The following is an 18,919-nucleotide window of genomic DNA, read 5'->3' on the forward strand; positions in this document are numbered from 1 at the left end:
CTTCTGGAAGGTTTCAGTATCAATGACTAGCCATAATTGAATTAAGGGCTTCACACTTCTACATGTGCTCCTACTTAGCCATACCAGCTGGGACAAACCATCAGCACAAGCTGAGCTCCACTAAAAAATCCAGTTTTAAGCTTGCACACCCACGCTGAATGCCAGAAAATAACCAGGCAATATAGCTCACTGAGGTCATAACTGGACCAGCCTCAGGAGGAGAGATCAAACATCACCTTTTACAACACACCTCGGCTCAAAACAATGAAGACAAGCTGGGCAAACACAGAGCAAGCAACAAGAAAATGGACACTCCGGAACGCGGCCGGGGCCAGCGTGTCCCCGTGCAGGCCCCCACCCTAGGCGGGGGAAAGCGACACCAGGGCCCCCCGGCCTTACCCCGGCCTGGCTCCCCCCGGGCCTGTACCACAGACAGAACGCTGCTTGCACCCCCTGCCCTCTCCAGGGGAACTCTCCCCGCCCCACAGAGCGCCGACAACCCTGGCAGTCCCCCCCTCACCCCACGGCCTTCTCCCCAGGCCCGGGTCCCGCCGCTCCGGTGCACACACCCACACCAGGACCCTCTCTCGCCCTCTCCCCGCCCGTCGAGCCCCTTCCCAGCCCTGTTCCCACGCTGTCCCCACACAGGGCCGCGCCCAAACCTCGTCTGAGGGCCGCGTCCCGCCCGAGGCCCCCCGGGACCCCCGGCCCCTTACCAGCTCCAGCGGCTCGTGCCGGCGGCCGCAGCCCCGCCCCCGGCCGCGCGGGGGCACTCACGGCGCACGCGCTGCCCGAGAGCGGGGCCTTCCGCGCATGTGACAGGCTCGCGAGGCGGGGCGGGGTGAAGGTGGCGGCCGCGATTGGGTGAGGGTAAGGGGCGGAGCACGGGAGGAGATGGGGCGTGGCCTACAAGGGGCGTGAGCAAGAATGGGCGCGGCCCAGAAGGGGGCGTGGCACCGAAAAGGAGGTGGGGCAGAGAGGGGCGTGGTCGTGCCGGAAAGGGGCGTGTCCAGGAAAGGCAAGAGCGGGGCGGGGATGGAGCGGGGGCGGGGACAGGGTGAAGGCACCGATCGTGATTGGGGCACGGGAGAAGCGGGGCCGAGGAGGAGGCGGGGCCGAGGAAGAGGCGGGGCCGAGGAAGGGGGGCCGAGGAAGAGGCGGGGCCGAGGAAGAGGTGGGGCCGAGGAAGAGGCGGGGCCTCGCAGGGCCATAGGCGGGGCAATGGGGTGGAGTCGTGGGGAGGCGGGGCGTGGGTGAGGCACGAAAGGGGCGTGGCTATAAGGGGCGGGTCGATGACGCCACACACTTCGTGGCGGGAAGGCCCCGCGGTATCTGCGCATGCGTGGAAGGGCGTAGGGCGGGTACGGGTGACCTCCCGGTGCCGATTCCCCTCGGTTCCGGATCCCCTCCCCAGCCCCGGGGCTCTCGTCGGGATGTCGGAACAGGGATTCGGGCGTGTTAGTGCGGGCATATTGGTGCGACCTGGGAGATCCGGACTGTGCGAGCCGCCTCTCGCTCCCGAAAGGCCCCAGGCCCCGTTGCCCCATCCTTTGGCCTCGCCGGAGACACGGAGTGGGGTGTTGGGTCTCTCCCTTAGTGCAGAGGCCATGAAGATTAACCAGGACGTGGTGCTGCGAGGAAAGAAGGTGACGCTGGTGCCCTACACCCCTGCACACGTGCCCCGGTACGTGCCCCGTGTCCTCGTCGGACGCTCCTGCATGGTCTGATTCCACTTCTCCCTTTGAAGACAGCGTTGGGGTCAGGAAAGGTGACTGCCATCTGCAGGGCCCGCTTCCCCCGTGAATCAGTGAGTGAGGTACCCTCAGTGCCCGGCAGCACCATCCCTGTCACAGCTGTGCTCTGTGCCAGCTCTGCTGTCAGGGAGAACTTCACCTGTGCCACCTGGCTCTGAGGGAACACAGCAGTTCTTCTGTTCATTGAGGCCTTTCCCTGGTGACAGTGGAAGAGCAAAGCTTCAGCGTGTAAAGCCAGGTGGATGTTTGATAAATTAGGCGTGCCAACAGTTTGTAAAGTAAAACAGCAAAAGATACCAGCGTTAGTGTTTTGTCAGTGTCCAGGAGGTGCTGTTGTCAGTGTTGCTTGGGATGAAATGCACCAGAACTCAAAAACATTCCTGGATCAGGAATGGTGTGGCCAGCAGGAGCAGGGAGGTCATTCTATCCTTGGCACTGGTGTGGCCACACCTCGAGTGCTGTGTTCACTTCTGGCCCCTCTGTTTGGGAAGGACGTTGAGATGCTTGAGCGTGTCCAGAGGAGGCAGTGAGGTTGGTGAAGGGCTGGGAACACAAACCCTGTGAGGAACAGCTGAGGGAGCTGGGGATGTTCAGCCTGGAGAAAAGGAGACTCAGAGGTGACCTCATCACTCTCTACAGCTCCTGAAAGGTGGCTGTGGCCAGGTGGGGTTGGTCTCTTTCTCCAAGCAGCAACTGACAGAACCAGAGGACACAGTCTCAAGCTGCACCAAGGGAAATTTAGGTTGATATTGGGAAGAAGTTTTTTACAGAAAGGGTGATAAAGTTCTGGAATGGCCTGTCCAGGGAGGTGGTGGAGTCACCATCCCTAGGTGTGTTTAAGAAAAGCCTGGATGTGGCACTCAGTGCCAGGGTTTAGTTGAGGTGTTGGGGCTGGGTTGGACTCGATGATCTTGAAGGTCTCTTCCAGTCTAGTGATTCTGTGGTTCTGTGAACATCAGGTGTGCATTGGGCACTCCAGACAAAGCCACAGAACAGGCAAACTTCCTAAATTTCCAGACAGCACTGTGTTCCGTAAGGGACAGAGGCTTGTGGATACATTTTAAGTTGCCACAAAAGCTGGGCTGGTGTTTCCAGAGCTGCTTTGTGATGGCCTGACCCTTAGAGCACTGGGAGGGGTCCTTCTGAGGTGCTGCAGCTGGGTCAGTGATGTGGGGCTGGGTCCATTGCCAGGTACCATGAGTGGATGCAGTCGGAGGAGCTGCAGCGGCTGACAGCCTCGGAGCCCCTCAGCCTGGAGCAGGAGTACGAAATGCAGCGCAGCTGGCGGGATGATGCTGACAGTGAGCACCTGGAATGCTTTCTGAGGGAGGGTGGGAGTGGTGAGCAGGTCCTTTCCATTCTGGGAAGGACCCACAGTGAGCTGGGAGTGCCCTGTGAGTGAGTTCCCCTAAGCCAGAGGGGATGTGACACTTTCTACAACAGCAGCTTGAACTGGTTTTCTCATTACAGCTGATATATATTCAGGGAAGTAGACAATATCTACTTCCTTGAGCTGTTTGTGTCTTTTTTATGCAATTTTCCAGAGACTGTAGTGATTCATTTCCCACAGCATTTTGTACTGAGCTAAAAATCATTAAGCATCACTCCTGCACAGCCAACACTCCCCAGGTCTGATCTTTGCAAAAAGGTAGAAGGAGGTTGTATTTCTCCTTGATAAATTGTATGATTTTGTGATCACTTGGTTGAGGTGTGTTGACTAAATTGGTTCCCTCACTCTCCTACAGGTAATGAATCACTGCCCATAAAAGCCTGGTAGAAATTTAGTGAGCTGGAAAATACTGAAGCTGGCAAAGACCTCAGTCTGGAGCATTTGTCTTAGGTGGCATAAAAAAACCTTACTCAGAGCTGTAATAACATGGGCCAGGTGAATCACGCAGTCTCAGCCTCTTGTGCACCAAAATAATTCTTTGCCCCAACTTGCTGCTGAGTAAGGTAAGGCAAGGAGACCTCAGACATGGGAAGGAAGTTTTCACACTTCTTCCACAAGCTGTTTCTAGTCTTGGTGTCCATGTCACCCTCACAACAGGTTTTTCGAAGTATTTCTTTCATTTCTGCAGGTGGGAACAGGCACACCTGGTGTGGGAAGCCAAATTACTAACTCCTCCTTGCTGTTAACACGTGGAAACTGTTATTCCTCTGACCATCATGCACCTTTAATCTCATTCTTTGGTAATTTAGGAATAATTATCAGCACACTCTGAAGATGCTGCCACATTCTTGTTTTCCCCAGAGTGCACCTTCATCGTGCTGGACTCGGAGCGCTGGCCTGAGCAGTCAGAGGAGAACTCCATGGTTGGGGATGTGAATCTCTTCCTCACCAACGCCGAGGACCCAACTGTGGGCGAGATTGAAATCATGATTGCAGGTAGCTTTTGCAATAGCTACCTGCAAAAAACTGCTTCATAGCTTGGGGCTCTGTCACTGGAGCTGCATGCTGCAGAGAGATGTTGATGTTCCTGCTTTTTATTTTATCAGCTTTTTATTCTCATGCTTTACCATGGCTGTTCAGCCCTGATCAGTCCATGGTGTGTCCAGGTCACAGCCTCTTCTGAGAAGTGTCTAGTGTGGCTGGTTTGTCTCCCCTAACTGGATGCTGACTCTGCTGTCTCTTTCAGAGCCCAACTGCCGTGGCCGAGGGTTTGGCAAGGAGGCAACTCTGCTGATGATGGCCTATGGTGAGGGTGGCTCAGTGCACGGGAACAGGAGTGTGGTGGGGCTGGGATGTGGAAGCACATAATTCCCGGTGATACAGGCAGCGTAGTAAGGGATGCATCTGCCCCACAACTGGAGTCCTGTGCTTTTATGGATGTGACACACAGTAGAAGTGCCTCTCTCTCTGATTTCTCCTGCAGGAGTGAGAAAACTGGGGATCACCAAGTTTGAGGCTAAGATTGGTCAGGAAAATGAAGCCAGTATCTGCATGTTCAAAAAGCTTCACTTTAAGGAGGTGCAGTAACAGTCCATCTCCCCAGAGAATGTGAGCAGCATTTGCCCTTTGGCTGGGGTTGAGCTGCTTTCTCTGTGTGTGCTGCAGGTTGCTGTGAACAGCATTTTCCAGGAGGTGACGTTGAGGCTGGATGTCAGTGACCAGGAGAGACAGTGGCTCCTGGAGCAGACAAACCACGTGGAGGAGAAGAGTTATGCTGAGCTGAAGCAGCCAGCTGGGGTGCTGGACACCTGACAGACACCTCCAGGCACCAGCTGGGTTTCCAGGGAGAAGTTGGACATTGTTGCAAGGTCTGGGTGTGGAGGACACCAGAGAGCCAACACTGGAACTGTTCTCATCTGTCTCCTTCAGCTGCTTTGTCATCTTGTCAATTTTGCACTTTGCTTTGCCAGCCAGGGTTACTGCCTGAAATTTGGTCATGGGGAACAGCCACTAACTCACAGGTTTGGCTAGGAATTACTCTGATTTGCTGTTCCAACAGAGCCTAAAATCACCAGCAGTTGATTCCTGGACAAGCAGAAACTTCTCCCGGTGCTCTTAAATCAGGATTCATCAGCAAGGTTTCATGTACTGGCAACTCATTCTTTTTTACTCTTGAATAAAAAAAAAAATCACAAATATCTGAGGTGCCTGAGCACTACATGGGGTAAGCTGCTTTCTTTGGCAGCTCAAAAAGTGGTTTATAAGTTGCAAAGGACAGCAGAGACTCTTTAAACCCAGTTTCCTGGGGTCTGGTAAGTTGCAGGGGGAGCACTGCTGGGTTCTGGCAGGGAGAAGCCCAGATGTGGCTGAGCACAAACAAAGGGCAAGTTAATATGATGGAAATTGTTGATATTGGCTGATCAAGGCTGGAGCTGAGCCCCACCACTAGGAGGGGGCTGAGAGCTGCAGGAGGCTTCTGAGACAAATCCCCTTCAGCTTCAGGACTGTGCTCCATATTCTTGCACTACATTTTCTTGGCTGCTTTGATGAAAGTAAGGAGGAGAACACACTGAAAGGAGACAGCTCCCTTCTTCCACCAGCTCAGGACTTGCTCTGTTGAGCCTGGAGGGTCCATTTGCTGCTCTCCACTAAGATAAAGATGAATGTGGGGGAAATACCTCTTATTGGAAGACAGATCTATTTAGGGCAGGAGTTATGCAGCCTCTGCTGCAGTAGATCTGAGATCCATGGATGAAAGAGGCACTTGCCTAACTCCCACTGGACAAACTTCCCTGTGCAGTTACTCAGCCTGACCTGTCCTGCCCTATGCACACTGTCCACAGCAGGGAAGCTGCTAAGAGGAGAGGACAGAAGGTAAGAAGGATAACTGATGCTCCTGTGCGTTTTCATACTGTAACAGCAACTGTAATGACTAATCCTAGACCACAAATTACCTGTTTCAGTGATGGAAAATTTCAGATTTGCCGAGGGATGTTTTGGAGATTGGCAGTCTGTGGAATTTTTAGTGTTGCTGTGCCTGTATTTTTAGGTCCTGGGGGGCTTTAGTTTTCCAATTTTAACTAATTTAAATACATGATTCCTGTGACTAATATTAAAGCCAAGTGTGGGAACAGTGTATCATGGCATTTTAAATGAGTATTTAGTTTGTAGTGAAAGCTTTGTGTGGTAATAAAGTGAAGAGCAGCTCTACTTCCTGCTGGGATTACCATGACAAGGGCTACTAATCCTCCTGCTCCTCATCACCTGCTGCAGGCAGAAATGGATTCTGTCCTCCAGCACAAGATTTGCAGAACCTGCTGGGTGAACTGCTGGCTCTGGTGCTCCTTCCGTGAAGTGTCTCATCCCTCTGCCAAAGGAGCAAGGCCAAACCGGCAGGAGAGGTCTAGCTGGGCTGGGATTTGCTCCCCTAAAACCTGACCAATGTGGGAAAAATAATTTATTTTAACCTCTGCTGCCAGAGGGAAGGGGCAGGGTGATCTCCTGTTGCAGCTCCTGTGCCCAGCTGGTTGCTCCAGAGCCAGTGAAGGCCCCGCTTGACATCCCCGGGCCCCGGCAACGCCTGTGCTGCCCTGGCTCCACAGGCGGCTGGGAACAGCCTTTCCCTGGCAACCCACAACAAAGTTGGGTATGTCCCAGAGCTCAGCCCACCCAAAAGGCTGGGGGAAAGAGTCCTGGCAGGTCTCAAACAGGGTTCCCACAGGGAACCAGTGCCCAGCTACTCTGACCAGGCCAAGAGGCAAAAGATGCTGCTGGGACCCACTGGTGCCCCCACTCCTGTCCTGCATGGGCTGCCCCACCCTGTGGCATCCATCCCAGGTAGGGGTGTCCTGCTGCCCCAATGGGATGAGGATAGGAAAACGGGATGGGGGCTCACCTTCCCTCAGAGAACACGTCTTTGGAGGATGAGACAAGTTGGAATGGGCTCCCCCAGCTTCCAGGAGGAAGTGACAGCCTGCACATCCCCCAGAAATCTGGTGGCACTTTGTCACCTGGCTGTCACTTGAGGTCCAAAGATCTGTGACCATTTGTATGCTCAGGTGGAAAAGCTTCTTTGCAGATTTGGAGCACAAAACAAGAGTGTGCAGAAGGGAGGAAGCGAAGACACCAGACAGAGGCCAGGCACAGCCATGCCTTGTCCCACTGTGCCACCAGTCTGGCCCCACTGAGCCACCCAAGGCTACATCCATTCATTCAGAGGGACAAGCATCCCTCTCCTCACTCATTCCCTCTGTCTTCCCTCAACCCAGGTGCAACCCAGGCTCATCCCAAGAACCCCCATAGGGGCTGGGGGCACATTTGGGCTGCCCCAAACAGAGCTACTGCCCTCCAGCCTGGCCAGCAGACCCAGATTAGAGCTTTGCATCACCTCCCTCACCCTCCCCCCCCACACACATACACACACACTCCCCAAGGGATTAATGCTCATTAATCACCCCGAGGCATTAACCCCCCACTGGGCACAGCTGGTGCCTCCCCAACACCCTCAACCTGTCCCCATCACGTGCTGAGGGGTACCCAATCCAGGCCCAGGGTCCCCCAGTTACCTGCTTTTCCCCCAAGCCCCAGAGGGCCACAGCAAGCCCTCTGCATGCCCCTCCACCCACCCAGGCTCTGGAAGGATTTAGCCTTAAACCAGACTTGTGAAGTCAGAAAGGTTTATTCCAGTAAACAGGATTTCTCTTGAGCTGAACAGTACAACAACACCTGATTTCAGCACATGGAAACAAAACATCCACAGGAAGAATTTCCACAAAATACAGGTTAAAAAAAAAATAGATGTGATTGGGAAAACACTCATTTCAGAAAAAAAAACAAAAACAAAAACAAAAAACAAGAAATCTGTGAGAAGATTTTAAATTAAACAGTGTTGGATTCAAACCCTGATTGGCTCTGTCTCCAGAAGTGTGCAGGAGCAAAGGAGACTATTATTGCTTGCTGTGCTGGCTCCAGACACCCTCCCCTCTCCCAAAATTTGCCCCAGGGTAAGGTGCTGGGCACTCCTCAATGCTGGGCACCCATACCCCTCCTTGCAGCTGAGGAGGCAAAGGGAAAGAGTCATTGTGGACGGAGCTTGCCAGGCCACAGTCAAATACCCTGGCTGTGATCAGCGGCTGGGCAGGTGGGGTTTGGGAGAAGACACTAAAAGCCTCAGGTTTTGCAGTTAAAGGGTAATTTGGGGGGATCGCAAATGGAGATGAGGTTTGGGGTGGGGAAAAAAACAGGGAACAGTGGGGACCAGGAGTGTTGGGCATCAGGCCACCCCAAATCCTTGATCCCTCCCAAACCCCTGCTTGTGCCTACCAGGGTGTATAGGGCTTCAAGGCAGGGCTGGAGGAGCACCCTGGGGATGAGCTTTTGTGAGGGGGCACCCCCAGCCCAGAACCCCTCTGCAGGGATGCTCACTGGCCACCAAAGCCCAGCACGTGGGTCAGGGTTGTAGGGAGCAGCCCCACATCTCTACCAGGAGCCCATGGCAGGAAGGAGAGGAATGCAGGAGAGATGGGTATGGGGCTGGGGGGGAGCTAGAGGACCCCCACCCTGCCTGTGAAGGTAGGGCCTTCACAGGTTGCTGAACAGTTCGTTTTTCTTGCTCCAGTCCATCTGGGGTGCCCTCTTGCTAGTGCGCTTCTGGTGCGCCCGCTCCTTGGCCACAGCCAGCGGGATGTCAAGGTCCAGGAGGGAGCCAGATGCTGAATGGTGTTTGTCACCCTCCTGTGTGTGAGGTTGGGGATGAGAGGCAGCGTCAGCCCCACTCTGTCTCTTCTGGACAGCCCCATGGTGGGGGCTCAGCCCAGATCCTGCTTTCCAGCCACCACCTCCCCCCAGCATTCCCAGCCCTACCTCGCTGTGGGTCTCGCTGGAGTTGGGGGACACGGCCAGTGGTGCGGGGCTGGACGGGCTCTCGGACACCGAGTGGGACCGTGGCTCTCCACCATTTTCCTGAGGGAAGCAGGGAGGGAGTGTGAGCTCCAGCCCTGGGGCTTGAGAACAGCCTCCAGAGTTGCAAGTCCCACCCAGGAGGCCATGAAATCCGTCCTTCCCCCACGTAATCCCCTGCAAGCTCCAGGCACACAAATACCTCTAGCGCTGCCCATCAGGGCGGGGAAGGATTAAACCCCGGCCTGATTGCCCTGGCTTTAGCAGGAGCAGGAGGAGGAGAGTGGCTGCAGGGCTGGGTGCTACTTCCCTACTGCAGCACAAGGGCTCCCAGCCCTGGCGCATCAAAAGGCAAAAGGAGAGCAGGAAAACAGCCACTTCCAAGACACTCAGCACCACAAGCATCCTCCTTCCTGGAGGACACCAGTTCCCTTCCCAGTGGCACCGCCTCTTGTGGGGCAGCCTGAGATGACTGTGGTATCTGGTGGCATCACCTACCCATGGGCACAGGGGACATGAACAGGAGGGTCCCTGACTGGAGATGGGCATAGATGGAATTAAAATCAAGACAAGGTTCTTACCTTCCCTACATCACCATTGGCTACTGTTTCTGGCAAGGGACCTGTGGGATAAGGACATGGGCACTGGGTGAGGATGTGTTTGCTTTGTCCCCTTGCCAGTGGAGGGCAAGCCAAGGCTGTACATGGCCAATGCTCACACAACACTGCCCAGGGTCTGGCCAGGTCCTGAATTTTTTAACCACCCACTGCTGACAGCCCCGTGGCACAGGGGATTGCTGCCAGATACATCCCCATGATGGCAGCCGTGATGTGGAGCACAGTGAAACCCCTTTCCCATCCTCCTGGGGACCACTGTGACAGCAGAGGAGAGCAAAGGCAGCTAATGCCTGTTTGCTCCCCAGGCCATCAACCTGCCCACCTTAGCCCCACCAGCCGGGCACGGGGCCCTCAGCCAAGCAGGGAGACACCAAAGCCAAGTGACTCTGCTTGGCCGCAGGGTGATAAGACCACCTCCCAGGGCTCAACACCCTTAGGTTTGGTGAGAAGGTGACAGAGAGCCAGCAGAGGTGGCACAAACCCCTCCCAGCAGCACAGTCCCCAGCCCACCTGTTAGGTGCTGCTCCGAGGGCACCACCTTGCACTTCTTGAAGAACTCATCTGTGAGTATGTCCACCACCAGCAGTCTGGTCTCGTCACCACTCGCCTTGATGGCTGCCACCACGTCACTGTGCTGCTTGCCCTCCATGCACACACCATTCACCTGCAGGCACCACATCACCACTGGAGCTGGGGGACATCCATCCCTCAGAAGTACCATGGAGAGGTCAGGTACCAGCCTTGGTACCAGTCATAATCCCAGCACAGCCACCCCATAGCCCCCACAGGCATTCGCGGCCTCACAGCGATTAGCAGTGAAGCAGGAAAAACCTCATTAAAAGCAGATTTTTCTCTGAGTGATTGGCATGGGATCAAATGGGCAAAGCTGGCACATGGACACAGGGCTGGCACAAAAACCTTGTTCCATGCCATGGTCTCCAGAAACCCCACAAGCTTCACCCCAGAAGAGGCAGCAGCCCCACACCCTGGTGAGCAGCAGGGCTGGGGCTCAGCTGGTCCTTGTTCTCATGGACCATCATCCCATGTGGCACAAACCTCAGCTTATCCCCACCCTGGTCACACCTGACAGCAGGACTTGTGACCATTATGCACCTTGTCCCCAGCCTATGCCACCCCAGGGGATCCCCAGGGACAGCAGGACAGTGCTACTGCTAATTAACCCCCAGACAGCTAATCAATGCTCAGTCCCAGCCCTCCACAGTGCTGCACCCGTGGGTGGGGACTGGCAGGCTGGTGCGGGTTGGGTGGCTGTGCCATGAGTCACCAGCGCCTTCCTGGCCAAGGGCAGCTGTCTCCCAGGCACCAGGATGTGAGGGAGTGCCAAGCTTTTCAGAGAGGCCCCTCAGACCTCCCCTCACCCCAGCACACCTCGATGATGCGGTCCTGGGGGGCCAGCCCTGCTGCCTCAGCCGGCGAGCCGGGGTCGACGGCGCGCACGTACTGCCCTGGGCGACTCTTGTCACTGTGCAGGTTGAAGCCGTAGCCATCAGGGCCCTTCTTCATGTGGCACAATCGAGGTCTTAGCTCCTCCTGCAATGGGAACAATCTGTGGGTGAACTGCTCCCGGACCCCCTAACACCCAAGGACAGCACCAGGAACCCCAGACAGCTGCTGCAGTAGCAGGGACACCATCCTCAGGTGGCCATCTGTGGGCACTGATGCCCCAAGATAGGACACAGGGTGCCAAACACCTTATGATCCTGGGCTCTAATTAATTAATTAGGTGTAGGGCACACTAATTGCAGTGAAACACTGAAGAAACTTCTTATTATGTGTGTGTTCCCAGACCACACTCTTCCTTTTGGGATCAGGACTGCAACTGCCATGAAGGTGGAGGAGGAAACACAGCCCAGGTGACTAGGAAGCATCCCCACTCCACCTCATCCCACTCTGGAAGCTTTGGCTACCGGAGAGGTCTGGCACAGGTGCTGGCACAGGTCCCCTCCATCACCCCCCTGCCAACTGCCCCTCTCCATGGCAAACCCAGCCATGGGCTCAGGGAGATCCCCCACCCCAGAGCACCCCACAGCTATTGTCAGCAGGGAAGGGGCACACAAGGCTTGGGCAGGCAGCTGGAACCCAGATGGAGCAGATGGAGCACCTCCATGCCCCAGCATGACCTTCCAGGATTGCAAAACAGAAACCAGCTCCACTGGGGTGGGGCGACTGGGACGTTCACCTCTCCAGGAGGCAACACCCACCTCATCTGCACCTCGTTTCACTTTGACCTATGGATCCACCAGTCCTGGAGCCAGGGAACCCCGCTGGGGCAGTCACAGCCACTCACTTGGCCCCCTTGGTGCCCTCTAAACTCACCACACAGTGAGCAGCAGGAAGAAGCAGGAGCATCCCCGGAAGCCTGGCACACAGGAACTGCCTTTACTCACCCAGCGGGGAGTGGGATGTCCAGGAAGCATCAGAGGAACCAGGTGACACAAACCAGACACCTGCATATCACTCTGTCAGAACTGCTCTGACCCTAGCACCCAACACCACTTTTTCAATTTATATATAAAATGGTTTGATCCCACCTTGACCACCAGAACCTGGGCTTTGGTTGGGCTCTCCCAGCAGCTAAGACTTAAACTACTGGAATATTCCTCACCAATGGGGCTAATATTTAATCCTTCATCCAAGATAATTTTTTCTCTCTTGGTACCTATAGCATCACTGAGGACAAACTCTGCAGGAATTTGCCCTCCCACACCTGCACCAGGGTGCTCTTTACCCCTGCACAGAACTCTTGCATCTTGCCACAAAATTACCTTTGCCCACTGCACAGAAAACTGGGTACTGGGGTGCTGACATCCCATATCTGACACACTGGTGTGGCACAGGGTCCCACATGGGCTGGGGTGACGTATTTACAATTGTTAAGCCCAACACTGCAATAAAGCCCCGATAAAGCCCCATCCTCTTGCACAATACCTTCCCTTCATGGTCAAGGCTAGCCACCACCCCAGCACCAACTGACAACGCCCTGGGAAGGGAGGTGCAGGCAGCACCCAGCACATCTGCCAGGAGTGAAGGTGATCCCGAGATGCCTCAGCACTGGCATGCAGGACTCGGTCTCCACGTGTCTCAGCTTCACATGCCCAGTGCAACAGCCCAGCTGTGGATTCCCTGGCTGGGTGGCAGATTGTGACCCCCTCGACTTCGCCCCTTCTGCCCTCTCATCCCCACCCTGTGCCCAGGTGGCAGCAGGTTCACGGGTGTGATAGCATCCTCCACCCAGGCAGAAATCCCAAGCAATGGTGGCGACAGACAATACCCAAAATAACGACAAAAGGCAGGAGCTGCTGGAGATTGAATGAAGGCAGCACCTCCCCAGGTCCCTGCCCTGGCTCAACCCTGAGCAAGGGGTTCAGGCTCTGGAGCACCCAGGCTGCCGGTGCCCTTGGCAGCACTGTGGGGCTGCTCCACGCCGATAGCTCAGGACAAAGCCAGGGAGCAAGCGGTGCTGGCAGCGCTCCCAGGTGAGGAGGAGGAGAGAGAGCTTTGCTCCCACCCATACCAACACAGCCCTGGCAGCCTGGGCTTCCTGAGATGCTGGTGCCATTAATTTTTTGGGGGGATGGGAAGTCCTGCAGGGTGGACAGATGTCTCAGGACACAGGGACAGGTCAAGGCGGTGAGGGAGGCACTGATCCTGCAAAGGCAGTTGGCCAAGGCAGCAGCACTCGCCGCAAGGGCAGCCTGGCCAAGCCATGACGTGGCCCCCCAGCATCCCCTCACCAGCGGCTGGCAGCTCCTCCAGCCCAGCATGCCAGGCTGCCTGTGCCCTCCCCAAGTCACAGAAACCCTGCGGGCAGCCACCATTCTGCCATCCAGAGAGGAAAACAAATGCATCCGATCCTCCAGCAGCCGTATCCTGCCCATCCATGGGGTGAGCACCCCATGGCAGGGCATCCTTTCAGCCCCAAAGTCCCCTTAGGGCTGAGCAACATGAGGCCAGAGTGTTTGGGGTCAAGACCCAAAGAAGAAGACCTGTGGCTATGGAGCTGGGCAGTGGAAATGCCCCTAATTTCTCTAAGCTGCTGCATCCTGTCCTGCAAGGCCAGCAGCTCTCCTGCCATGCCAGCATTAGCTCGGAGAGCCTTGTTACAAGCAATTACAACCTTTGTCAGGGAGGTCAGCGGGGGAAGCTGGAATCAGCCCCATGCAGAGGTATCCCATGCCACCCCTCTCCTCTACACCCAGGGAAGGCAGAGAGGTCTCTGTCTGCAGAGATGCCCGCTTGGGATGAGGACTTCTGCAGCATTGCTGTTCCTGCTGTTCCTACCCTGAAACAGGATTTGGGGCACACCCAGATGCTTCTCCCTCTGCAGCACCTTCAGCCACCTGGCAGGACCAGCAATCCCAGGATTGTGGGGACCTCAGCTGTACAGCATGTCAGGACTCACCCCTCATTTCCCAGTCACTCAATAGCAATTTCAGGACAGCTTTTGAAGCCTCAAGTCCCAGGAAATTCCCTGCAGCCCTACAAGCAGCATCAAGCCTGCTGGCGGCAGCAACATTCCCAGTTACTCAAAGAGAAACACAAGAGCTCTGAGGATGCCTGAGCCAGCAAATTCACACGGGTCCCAAAATCTGGCACACACATTCGGGCTTCATACAAAGGGGATGCAAAGCAGTCTCCTTGCAGCATCCCTGTCACGTCCTGTTTGACTGGAGCTGCTTTTCATGCAGCTGCCTTGAGAGGAAATTTAATTCATTTCCTAATTAAACTCCAGCTACCCCAGTGCAACGGGGGGAACTGCTCCTTGTTACACTCTGAAACCCAGCCCTGGCAGGCTCTCCCAGGTTTTACAAGGAGGGAAGAGCCTTGCTGGCAGGGAGGGCTCTAATTTAACACTAAATTTGCAAGAGGGAAGCCCGGGGCTGGTAGCAAATGCCTTGCCCTGGTACCAGGGCCCCGTGCTGGCAGCACCCAGTGCTGCCCTAGGAACACTGTGCAGTTTGTATGAAACTTTCTCAAGACACTCCCAAGCAGCTGAAGCCTCCGGAAATAAAGATGGAAGCAGACAAACTGTCACAGCTCTTAGTGGGGGGGACACCCCCACAGCACAGGGCCCCAGGAAATGGGGCTGACCTGAGAGGTGTGAAACTGTCACCACACTGGTTCAGCACGGCAGACAAGGGTGCATGGATCACCTTCCCAGGGAGGCTCAAAACCACAGCATCAGGGGATTTGCACACTCAAGGTTTGATAGGAATGAAAAAGGAGTCCATGACGAGTCTCCCACAACTTCCTCAGGGATCTGTGGGGGTCCGAGCCCCCTGGCAGTCCCAATCATGCAGGACCCAGTACATTCTGGAGAGAGAATGGATTCTGTTGGAAGTTGGGAAACACTAAACATTGCTCACCACAAACAGCTCTCCCAGCTCTTGAGCGTCTCCAGTCTTGTTAAACAAATAAAGGCAAGTCCAGCCCAATAAAGCAAACAGAACTCTGACATGTGCAAATCTCCTGCTTCCCCTGTGATCCCAGGGAATCCTACCAACCCACAGTGATGGGATGGATCTGCGGGGGGATGGAGCAGCCAGCACCGGTTGCCTGCTAGTGGCCAGGAACAGGCCACCAGTGTGTTCCTGCCACACTGGAGAGAAATCCCTTTCTGCCGCTCTGGCTTGGCTCAGCATCCCGCTCATCATCTTCCCACCCTGCTTGGTGGGTGCCTGGCCTGGGCAATGTCTTTAAACCCACTTTTCCACTGGGCCCTGCCCCCAGCCGCAAGATTTCCTGCTGCTACCTGTTGAGAAACCGTCTGAGGCCTTGTGGCAATGTCACCCCATGTCACCTGCTTCCTGATCTAGTGAGCAGAGAAACCACTAGCAGAGAAACTGCCAGTAGTAACTGTGCATGAGCTGTGCCCCGAGCCTGCTCCCCAGGACTGGGGGGAATCTTCATCCAAGACTGTCCCCCAAAGCCCATGAGGTATCTCCAACTGGAGCTGTCTCCCAAAATCTTGTGGGGCATCTCCAGCTTCCTAAGCTCTTTCCATCACTCCAGCCAACACAGCGAGCAGGCAGCAGTCCCACAGCATGAGAGGGCTCCAACCTCCTTGGGGACAGCACATCCTTAGCCCCCAAGCCTGGCAGGGGACTCACATGAGCTGTATTAAGAACATCCCTTTTATTTTTCCCAGCCCATGGAGAGGTCTGGGAGCAGAAAGCAGAGCACAGTCTCACTAGCCCCGAGGGAGCACTGGCACTGTGACATATGGGAGAGCAAGCACGTTCTCCCTGCATGGGGCAGCACTGGAGTCCAGCACGGGGCCACATGTGAGGGACGTGGGATGATACAGGGGACAGGGAGCAAGACAGATAGAACAGGGATAGAACATGGCTGTTCCTACCCAAATAAGCCCATCAAGGAGGTGCTGGAGCAATGTTTTAGCCAGGCAGGGAGAGAGCTGTGCCTGTAGTGAATCAGCCCAACCAGGGGAACAAGCACAAGGTTAAAGTCCAACAGGAGATACAGCTCAAAAACACCTAATCCTCAACAAAACCCTGTGTGACAGCAGCTCAGTGAGTCACCAAGGTCTTCCTGGGGCTCAGCATCAACACTGGGAAGGCTCCACTGCACCAACCTCTCTGGGAACAGGTCATAAGATTTCCCCAGAAGGCTCCTCACAACGGGGACACCAGAGGCTGCTGCCCAGGGAGCCATCCACATGTCTGTTGTAACAACAAACATATCTTTGCTGGGTAAATAAAAAGCAGTATTATCTCCCAGAGCCCCGAGCGTCTCTTAGGAACCGCTTGGGGCATGAAAGGTCAGCTGTTTCTCAATTCCTCACCTTTCTACATCACTTTGTTTGTGCAACTGCTCACTCCCACGCGTGCTTAAGGTCGACATTCCTGAGTTAGGAAGCGTCTGGAGACTGACTGCCAGGATCAAGCCCCCAGCCCGGGAAGAGCTTTCCTATCTCCACTCCATTCCACAGCAGAGACGGAACACACTCAAAGCAGGAGCGACTACCACCAATACCTGCAGTCTCAGCCCCAAAAAACACCCTCTGCCGCGTGTTTTTTGTTATGTTTTGGGGTGGGTTAGTGCCAGCCACCCTCAGCCCAGTTCTGGGCTCAGCTGCACGTCAAAGCTCCCCCTGTTGCTTTTCTCACGCCGTTTCACCGGCCCCGCAGCACAGGAGTCAACGGGCTCAGTTATGGGTCCAACCAGCCCGATGTGCCCGGCTGCCCCCGCCCGTCACTGACACGGCTGGGAGACAAGACCATTAAGAGAGGGGAAAAAAAAAAAAATTAAAATATAAAAAGCAAAGCAGTCGGGCGCGGCAGGACCCGGGGCTTCTGGGGAGGCGCGTTTAAAGCTAAGTAAAAAAAGAAAGAGACCGAAATCACACACAACGCCCAGGGCAGACGCGGCGGCCGCGGCTCCCGCTCGGTCGCCTGGAAGGCGACCACCGCGGCCGGTCGCAACCCCGCATCCTCGGACAACACCCTCTGCCCCGAAAACTTCCGAGCCCCAGTCCCCGGCGGCTCATTTACCCGCTGGTCGCCACCGCTGGGCTCCCGCGCCGCGGGCTCCGCCGGCATCGGAGCTGCCTGCCCACTGACCACCGGCGACTCGGCACCCGCCCCACCCCGCTTCGGCAGCTGATCCTCGGCCGTCGAGTCTACGACGAGGAGGCTGACGGCGCCGGCGGCGGCGCGGATCCGCTCCACCACCTGCTGATGGCTCTCCCGCTCCACGTTCTCGCCGTCCACCTCCAGCAGCCGGTCCCCAGCGCGCAGCCCCGACCGCTCGGCCGGCGAGCCCGCCTCCACCAGACGGATGAACTGGCCCGGCTTGCCCTTTTCGCCGTGCAGGTGGAAGCCGTAGCCATCCGGGCCGCGCTCCAGGCGGCACAGCCGGGCGGCGGGGCCCGCGCCGCTGCTCATGGCGGGGGAAGCGGCAGGAGCAGCAACGGGCCCGTCCCGCCACCCGCACTCAGCGCACTGCGTGGGAGCGAGCTCGCCGCACGGCTTATATAGGGGGGCGGGGCGCGGGGCCGGCGGCCGCCAATCGGAGAGCGGGATGGGCTGATGCCCGCCAAATAAGGACAGCAATAGGGCGTGTCTATGCAAATTTTAAAGGTGCGGTTATGCAAATACAGGCGGCTTGGGTATCCAAATGTGTTCTCGCGCCGGTGGGGCGCTCTGGGCGCGGCGCCGCCGGGTCGTGGTGCCGGCAGCGGGACCGGATCGCTCCCGGTGGGGTTCGATCGCTCACCCGCAGTCTCCTCCGCCTCTCCCTGGTGCCACCCGAGCCCACCGCGGCAACTCCCGATTCTCGCTGAACTCCCCCCACTGGGGATCGGCTCTATCTCGGAGACAGCCCCGACGACGGCCGGAGATCGGCGAGACGCTCCCAGCTGTTTCCGCTCCGCGACACATCCCCGGGTGGCCTCTCGGGGAATATCCGTCCCATACTCTCGCCCAGTCCTTGAAGGCTGCAGTTGGTCCCACGCTGCTCCGACGTAGAGGGTGGAGAGATGTTCGAAGTAAAATAAAACGCCCAAATTGAAACTGCGCGGGAAAGCAGGCCTGGAAGAGGGCAGGTAAATCGCTTTGCAGTGGAAATGAGATACCAGCCCTGTTCCCCCAGCCGCCTCTGAACCTTGTTCAGCACCCTAGAGCTGGGGGCCCGAGGAGGGGGGGAAGATGGAGGGAATCCCAGGAATTTGCTCTGCCCTGGCTCCAAGTTCTCTGCTCATGGACTGAGAAGCAGAAGTAGCTTCAGGGGGCCATGAGTATGTGAGATCCTGGGGTTTGGGCTCAGCCAGGGCAGGGCAAGGCAGCAACCAGCCTGGGCTGCTCCGGCCATGCTGCAGGGCTGCTGGTGCCAGGCAGAGCTGCCTCCTGGGATTGTCCCAGAGAGGGTAGCATAGAGGTGGCTCCTAGGGCAGGGCCTGACTGAAGTTCCTGGGCAAAGGTCCTCAGGGCAGCCAGGATCACGTTTAACTGAGCTGCAGACAGGCATGCAAGGAGGGGACAGCTGCATGCATGGGACACGTCTCTCACAAGGCACTCTGCCCCAAAACCCTGCTCAGGGGCCTCAGCGTGCTCGAGGTGGCCGTGCTCCAGCTCCGTGGGCCGCAGCTGGGAGCCGAGGGTGGGCTCATTTGTTTCCTCCACTCGGCTAAGCATTCGCCCGCGGCTGCTCGGCGCTGAGAAAAGCGGCGGAGAGGAATCCCACGGCAACAGGCGACAAATGCCTTCGGAGAGGAAAATCAG

At 56.4% G+C, this 18,919-nt stretch overlaps 3 protein-coding genes across 4 annotated transcripts in view; 1 reads left to right on the forward strand and 2 right to left on the reverse strand.

Moving 5' to 3' along the window:
* The window catches only part of TMEM104 (transmembrane protein 104), a 43,805-nt gene extending 43,027 nt beyond the window's left edge, over window positions 1-778 (reverse strand). Inside the window, exon 1 of one of the 2 annotated variants that reach the window (XM_053994708.1) lies at window positions 717-778. The gene's annotated coding sequence lies outside the window, so the exon portion shown is untranslated. The remainder of the gene's footprint in view (window positions 1-716) is intronic. The other variant, XM_053994707.1, reaches the window with a different exon arrangement.
* A 555-nt stretch (window positions 779-1,333) lies between these two features.
* On the forward strand, window positions 1,334-6,343 carry NAT9 (N-acetyltransferase 9 (putative)). The gene is made up of 6 exons (XM_053994714.1): window positions 1,334-1,684; window positions 2,946-3,055; window positions 4,006-4,140; window positions 4,391-4,450; window positions 4,628-4,722; window positions 4,810-6,343. The coding sequence occupies exons 1-6, from the start codon at window positions 1,434-1,436 to the stop codon at window positions 4,954-4,956; spliced, it is 798 nt and encodes a 265-aa protein (XP_053850689.1). The 5' UTR covers window positions 1,334-1,433; the 3' UTR covers window positions 4,957-6,343.
* A 1,460-nt stretch (window positions 6,344-7,803) lies between these two features.
* On the reverse strand, window positions 7,804-17,630 carry NHERF1 (NHERF family PDZ scaffold protein 1). Its single transcript, XM_053994713.1, has 6 exons — window positions 17,192-17,630; window positions 11,049-11,210; window positions 10,170-10,323; window positions 9,624-9,664; window positions 9,007-9,105; window positions 7,804-8,877 (listed from the first exon to the last, which is right to left on the reverse strand). The coding sequence occupies exons 1-6, from the start codon at window positions 17,582-17,584 to the stop codon at window positions 8,725-8,727; spliced, it is 1,002 nt and encodes a 333-aa protein (XP_053850688.1). The 5' UTR covers window positions 17,585-17,630; the 3' UTR covers window positions 7,804-8,724.
* Between the last annotated feature and the right edge of the window lie 1,289 nt (window positions 17,631-18,919).

Source organism: Vidua macroura, chromosome 19 (genome assembly GCF_024509145.1).
Source record: "Vidua macroura isolate BioBank_ID:100142 chromosome 19, ASM2450914v1, whole genome shotgun sequence".
Classification (NCBI taxonomy): domain Eukaryota; kingdom Metazoa; phylum Chordata; class Aves; order Passeriformes; family Viduidae; genus Vidua; species Vidua macroura.